Source organism: Colobus angolensis, unplaced genomic scaffold (assembly GCF_000951035.1).
Source record: "Colobus angolensis palliatus isolate OR3802 unplaced genomic scaffold, Cang.pa_1.0 Scaffold589, whole genome shotgun sequence".
Taxonomy (NCBI): Eukaryota; Metazoa; Chordata; class Mammalia; order Primates; family Cercopithecidae; genus Colobus; species Colobus angolensis.
Genome location: NW_012119476.1, coordinates 359,653 through 367,356, shown reverse-complemented (window position 1 = coordinate 367,356; position 7,704 = coordinate 359,653). Strand labels below are relative to the sequence as shown.

At 40.8% G+C, this 7,704-nt stretch overlaps 1 protein-coding gene across 2 annotated transcripts in view; it reads right to left on the bottom strand.

Annotated features, from left to right (window-relative positions):
• ZDHHC15 (zinc finger, DHHC-type containing 15) overlaps positions 1 to 6,958 on the bottom strand; it is a 174,017-nt gene extending 167,059 nt beyond the window's left edge. For both annotated transcript variants that reach the window (XM_011962253.1, XM_011962254.1), the window contains exon 1: positions 6,243 to 6,958. In XM_011962253.1, coding sequence (XP_011817643.1) covers positions 6,243 to 6,378 — 136 coding nt within the window. In that variant the 5' untranslated portion in view covers positions 6,379 to 6,958. The remainder of the gene's footprint in view (positions 1 to 6,242) is intronic.
• Positions 6,959 to 7,704: the final 746 nt, after the last annotated feature.

The window sequence follows — 7,704 nt, the reverse complement described above, 5'->3', positions numbered from 1 at the left end:
ACCATGCTCGGCTACAGTTTTTACTTTTTGTAGAGATGGAGTGTCACTATGTTGGCCAGGCTGGTCTCAAACTTCTGGGCTCAAGTAATCCTCCTGCCTTGGCCTCCCAAATTTATGGGATTACAGCCTTGAGCCACCACACCCAGCTAACAAATAATTAAAAAAAAAAAAACTGGAGAACTCACTTCTTGATTTCAAAATTTATTACAAAGGTACAGTATATGGTGATGGCAGAAGGACAGACAAATAAATCAATGAAACAGAATTGAGAGTCCAGAATTAGACACAAGCAGTGCTAGGATAACTAGTTATCCACATTCAACAACAACAACAACAAAAAGCTGAACTCCTATCTTACACCAGATACAAAAAATTAACTCAGAATGGCTAAAATACCTAAAAGTGTGAGCTAAAAGCATACAATTCTTTTTTTTATGCACATTATTGCTTTCTTTATAAAACCTGAATGAACTTGTTATAACTTATAGTAGGCATAAACACACACATGCACACACACCACATTCACCTATTTTGGAGAGAAAAATCTTGTGATATCATTTCTATATTTATTATAAATATTATTCATAATGAAGGTTCAAGTTCTATAGGGTATTAGTATGTGACACATCGTGCTATTTAAAACTATAAGTGTATTTTACCTAATGACATCTAAGTTTTTCTTTTTTTTCTTTTTTTCTTTTTTATTATTATACTTTAAGTTCTAGGGTACATGTGCATAACGTGCAGGTTTGTTACATATGTATACTTGTGCCATGTTGCTGTGCTGCACCCATCAACTCATCAGCACCCATCAACTCATCATTTACATCAAGTATAACTCCCAATGCAATCCCTCCCCTCTCCCCCCTCCCCATGATAGGCCCTGGTGTGTGATGTTCCCCTTCCCGAATCCAAGTGATCTCATTGTTCAGTTCCCACCTATGAGTGAGAACATGCGGTATGTGGTTTTCTGTTCTTGCGATAGTTTGCTGAGAATGATGGTTTCCAGCTGCATCCATGTCCCTACAAAGGACACAAACTCATCCTTTTTTATGGCTGCATAGTATTCCATGGTGTATATGTGCCACATTTTCTTAATCCAGTCTGTCACAGATGGACATTTGGGTTGATTCCAAGTCTTTGCTATTGTGAATAGTGCCACAATGAACATACGTGTGCATGTGTCTTTATAGCAGCATGATTTATAATCCTTTGGGTATATACCCAGTAATGGGATGGCTGGGTCATATGGTACTTCTAGTTCCATAAAATTCTTATAAGAAAACACAGGGCACATGCCTATAGTCCCAGCTATTTGAAAGGCTAAGGTGGGAGGATCGCTTGAGCCCAGGAGTTTGAGATCAGCCCGGGCAACATAGTGAGGTCCCGTATAAAAAGAAAAAAAAAAGAAAAAAAAAACAAAAACAAACAAACAAAAAATAACCCACAGGGGTAAATCTTTATGGTCTTGCATTTGGTAATGGATTCTTAAATATGACATCAAAAGCATAGGTAACGAAAGAAAGAAATAGATAAATTGAATTTTATTAGAATTAAAATCTTTGTGTATAAAATGATACTATCAGGTATGGGAGAAAATGTTTGCAAATAATTTATCCGATAAGGATCAAGTATTCAGAACATGCGAAAAATGTTAAAATTCAGCAACAAAAAGACAATTCAATTTAAAAATCCCAATTAAAAAATGGACAATGGCTTGAATAGACATTTTCCCAAAGAAGACATATGGATGTCAAACAAGTACATGAAAAGATTCTCAATATTTTTAGTCATTACTGAAATACAAATCAAATCCACAATGAGATACCCCTTCACACCCAGTAAGATGACTATAATAAAAATAAAACTGAAAATAACAAGTCTTGGTGAGAATGTGGACAAATTGGAACCCTTCTGTGCTATCATTCTGTGATGGGAATGTAAAATGGTGCAGCCACTGTGGAAGACAGTTTGGAGGTTCCTCAGAAAGTTAAACATAGAATTACCATACAGTTCAATTATCCCCATCCATCTCCCTGGTATATACACTGAAAAGAACGGAAGATAGATATTCAAACAAATACTTGTACATGAATGTTTGTAACAGCACTATTCAGAAGAGACAAAAAGGTGGAAATGGCCCAAATGTCCATTAATGAATGAATGGATAAGAAACTTGTATATATATACACACAATAGACTATTATTCAGCCATTAAAAGGGATAAATTACTGTCACATAATACAATGTGGATCAATTTCAAAACATTTTGTTAATTGGAAGAAGTCAGACACAAAAGAACACATCTTTTATGATTCTATTTATATGGACTATCCATAATAGGTAAATCCATAGAGACAGAATGCAGATTAATAATTGGCTAGGACTTAGGGGAAGAGGGAACAGGGAGTGACTGCTTAATGCCTAGGAGGTTTCTTTATGGGATAACAAAAACATTTGGAACTACATAGAGGTGATGGCTGCACAACATTGTGAGTGCTAAGTGGCACTGAGGTGAACACTTAAAAATGGTTAATTCTATGTTATATACATTTCACCCCAATAAAATAGATACTGCTACTTTCCTTCCTCTCTAAAAAGCTAAGCTTCTTATTTTCCTGGGTCAGGAAGAATCCTTTATATCTTTAGTAATCACAAGTTACTATCTAATGAGCTCTTATAACGTGTTGTGAACTGTGATGCATGCTTTTCAGGCACCATGTTATTTAAGCCTCACAGCAGTAATAACTGGCATATATTGAGTGCTAAGCAACCATTTGTCATATGGATGAACAGCTGTAGAAGCAAGGTACATGTGAGACAACTGAGGTTGAGAGAGTGAAGGTACTTGCCCCAGGTCTCCTGGCTAGTAAATGGCAGAATTCAAACTCTAAGAATTATAGGACAAAAATATCACTTTTGGTTTTAGCTCTAACGTAACGTTAGGGAGAAAGACATCAGGTTTTATCCCTGGAAAGAAGTTAGGTCCTTAATGTTACTTTTTGAGTCTTACTGAAATGCATACTTGTTAATTTGTTTGTATTGGAAAAGGTATGGCCTAGGTATCAGGCAGCCTGGATTTCCAACTCTCCACTATTACTAAATGTGTGGCCTTAGGAAAATTTGATTTAACCTTTCTGAAACCCAGGTTGCTAATTTGTTACAAGATTGTTAAATGGATGATGGCAGGGTGGACTGGTTCAGCCAGAGTTGAAAGTCAAAGCTGCCTTATTCCCCTGACTTTTAAATAATGGGAACTGATGCAAAATGTTAAGAAAACACTGTGCAGGCCAGGCAAAATATATCTGAAGGCTACATCTGGCTTGTATGTCACAAGTTTTTACCTCTGTATTAGTTTAGAGGAGACTGTGGCAACATATTGCCTGGGTTTTAAGTTTGGCCATTTACTAGCTCTGTGACCTTAGGTAAGCTATTTATTCTGTCTGTTCCCCAGTTTACAAACAAGTAATGATAGTGTACACATTGGAAAGTTGTTACAAAGATTACGTGTCTGTGTGTGTAGTCACCTAGAAATAGTACTTGGCATGTAGCAGTGTGGTACAAGTATGTTAACTAAAACAAACCAAATAAGTCCTACACTGCCTTCCAGCTGTTAATATTACATGACTAAAGAAGAATTTATAGAAGGCCAATTATTTGTAGTAACTTGGTCTTTACCTTGGTTTGCTCATCTGTGCCTCAGTTTACACATCTATACAATGGAAACAGTAATGGTACCTGCCTAATATAGTTATTGTGATGATTAAATGAATTAATATATAGTTAATCTATCTACAGAACTTAGAACATTTTCTGGCACAGAGTACGCACTATAGAAGTTTTAGTCATTATCATCATGAATTTTTAAAATATATCTTGGTGAAGCTCATATGAGTCAATACTGAAAATCTCCAAAATAAGTTGCTTACAATATGGCATTGATCCTAGGAGCATTGTCCATACCATAATAAGGGTGCTGAACTCTTGACCCTTCAATCAATCATTCAAAAAGCCAAAGTAGTAAGGTCTGAGAATAGAAAAGCTTCCCAGTCATTGCATAGTCTACTTAATGCATCCCAGTACTGGATTGAGATACAAAAGAAAACTAGGCTAACTTGTATCTATGAAGGCAACTAATGAAATTTATTTTTAGGAGCTCTTTCTGCATTTTCCATAATATCTCTAAGAAAGAGGTAAAAAAAATTCAAATTGTGATTCAGAGAGGCAATTAGAATTAGAATTAGAATATAGAAAGTTATAGAATTAGAATATAGAAAGTTCTGTATTGGAAGAGGATCATCTCCTGCCTCCCTAGTTTGTCCCAGTCTACCTGGGGTAGACTATTGCTTTGTAAATATGTAATAGAAGAAAATTACAAATGGAGTCAGGTCCCAGAGTTCAAAAAAGCAGCATCCTTACCATCATTTTTAAGGTGAGAAGAGTTTGGTATGAAAAAATATAGAAGTCTCAGAAGGACTTGGGAGTGAGGGGATGTCCAATGGGACAGGAGTCCTACTGTGAGAGGAGTATAAACATATTGGAGCCCCAAAGCAGATGAATAGGGAACATTGTAGGCCACAAGTTTAAGGGTGCTGGCGATGGAATTATAGTGTCAAAGTGATAAGAGTGACAAGTATTAGTGGAATCTCTTTTGAGAGGAGACAGGGATTCTTCAACGTGAGAAGACAGGGACAAGGGGAGATTTTACTGTGAGAAAAGCAGGGACCCTATTGTAACAAGACAGGATATAATATGAAAATGCCATTGTGAGTTGATGAGAGCATTGCAAGGCCAATAATAATAAGAATGGGCAACGGGGGGAATTAAAGTGGAAAGTGGGAATAATACAGGGGAGAGACTTGGGGTTTGTGTCGGGAAATATTGTAGAATTCTGAGTTTGAATGCACAAGCTATACTGTGAGAACCATTTGGCAAATAAGGAGGGTATAGAGTGCTCCTTAGTGTGACAGGACAGGGTAAAAAAAAAGATCATAGAATTAAAAAAGGGGTAGTCTAATGAGAGGGAATGAGAAATGATATGCCCATTGGGAGGAGTAGAAAATATTAGAAACCCCAGTAAGAAAGAATGGGGTTTCCCCAGTTTGAGAAGATGGGACAAATGCAATCCAATGAGAAGCAAGAAGAAATAATAATGAGAAACCCCAAAGGAAGAGGATGGCAGAATGTGGGGCTAAAAGTCAAAGAACACTGCGGGAGGTGGGGAGTGGGTTTCCCAAAAAAGATAACGAGGAATAACGGTTAGAAAAGTAGCGGCCCTTTGATGGAATAGGAGATAAATTATGGAAACCCTTGTGGGAGGGTAAAAGAGGTGACTCTAGTGGGAAAAGACACGGAAGAAGGCACTATCATCATGTGACAATAGCCGGGTCACCAGTATAAGCTGTCAGAAAATAATGTGGGGCTCCTAATGGGAAGGAGTTGAATGCTCCTCAAAGCAAGAAGGTAGGAGGCTGCAGGGAATTCCAGTATAATATAATCAGGGCCTCTAGTGTGAGAGGAGAGGATGTATTATAGAATACCAATCCCATTAAAGAAAAATTATTAAATGGGGGGAGCCCACAGGGAAAGAGAATGGAGGGCTTACCACTATGTGAAAAGGGAAGATCTTAATGGAGTAGAATAGGGTGCACTGTGGCGTCACAAGTGGCACTTCAGCCAGTGTGAGAGGATCACGGGAAAACGATAGATTACAGTGTGTGAAAAAGGAGAGCTAGTAAGAGAGTAGAGGAAATATTCTGGGACTCTCAGTAGGAAATCCCTAGTAGGAAATCCTAGTAGGATTCTAGTAGGAGGGAAAATGGTGGGGCTCCTAGTTGGATGCATTGGTGGGATTCCTAGTGTGAGTAAACAGCTTGAAGACATGGGGTATGTTATTTCCTCAACTTGGTAGAGTAGGGGCTCCCAGAAGGAGAGCATAGGTGCAGATGGTTGCCCTGTATGAGAAAAGGGGGCCCTCGTGGGAAAAGCCAGGACATTATTGTGGGTAGGGCAAAGAAATAAGAAACCCTAGGTGGGAGACGATGGAGACACGGTGCGACCCTGGTGGGAGCGCGCAGGAAATATTGTGGGAAGCCAGAGGCTGGGGACAAGGAGCTCTCCAGGGAGAGAAAGGAAAACCGCAGAGAGAGGGCTTGAGAACACAAGGGACACCAGAGTGAAGGTAGGGCAAACGATTATACTGGAGCATAATTTCCCCACCTTAGGTGCCCAGCCCCACTTACCCAGGCAGAGTTCAAAGACGTAGGCATAGTAGGACCAGAGCACGACGAGGACAATAACGAGCACTGGCACCCAGGACAGTACCCGGCGGCAGCACCGCAGCCCCCCAGACAGAGCCATCTTCCAGCCTCGCCTCATCTTTGGCTCGAAGATCGACCAAGCAGGCCTGCTGGCGCCGGGTCGGAACCGCTAGGGTGGCGGCTGCGAGGCGGGAAGGCGCGCTGTGCGGCACTCCACTGCCTAGCCTGGCGGGAACCCTCTCGCCGAGCCGTCGCCACCTGTGGGGCTGTGCTGCTGAGTGCGCCCCGCCTGGCACAATAGGCTTGAGTCACGGCGTTGAGGAACTAGCGGTGTTGGAGCGGAAGGGTGATCCGTCAGGCAATCGGGGCTAGCACGCTCAGAGGGAGTGCAGTCCCTCCCCTTTCCGCCTCCTCCCCACCCCGTGTTTCAAGGCTGGATGAAGGGCTGGACCTCCGCAAAATCGTGAGGCAGAAGAAATTTGGGTCCGCCCATCTGCTCTTACTGCACTGCGTCCGCCCTCTTTGTTTCTGTCTCTGTCTCTCTCTCCCCCTTCGTTCTCTTTCTCTCCTCCTGCTGCCCCCCACACAGTTACACACACGCACACACACACACACACACGCAGTGTGAAGATGCGAGCCATAGCATCTCATAACATGAAGGCCATCCAGCTCCATCTTCCCACTGCTGCTTGAACAATATGCTTAACACGTAGTGCCGCAGTCGCTGCTTGGGTAAGTCTTTTGACAGGGCCCTCCCTCCTTCCCTTTGCCCTCCCCGCAGAATCAGCTTAGTATGTTTTTAGAACAAACACATTGGTATAAAAAAACAAATGAGGAAGACAGTGATTCTGAGAGGGGTCATGGAAAGCTACAAAGGTAGTGATATTTCAGCTGAACTATATTAATAAATTCAGGTTTTCCAGGCAGATGAGAGGAGGAGGACCTTTTAGACAGAGAAAACAGCATTTACAAAGTCATAGAGTGATGAAAGTCCAAAAATGTTCCAGGAGCAGCTAGTGTGGCTTGAAGAGTGTGTGTGAAGAAGAGAGGCTAAGAATGAGACTGGGAATATGAGGCCTTGGTGTGAAGGCTCTTATATGTCCTAGCATGGCTTGGGGACATAATCATGTAAAGCAGATTATGAAGAGCCATCAAAGTTTTGGGGAAAATGGAGTGACATCAGGAGTATGTTTTTGTGAAATAACTGGCAGGATTTTGGAAAGGAAGATGGCCTGGAAGTAGGAAAATCAACTAGAAGATAATTTAATTCAACAAATGTTTTTGGAGTGGTTTCTTCCTGTTAGATCAACTTTGGTACAAAAAGAATGACAAAATAATGACCTGACCCCAAGAAGCTCATGTTCTCATTGGGGCCGTAGTTGTTCATTGACACAAGTACAATAATAGAAGTACAGCAGGCTCTTGGCATTTATGGATTTGACTC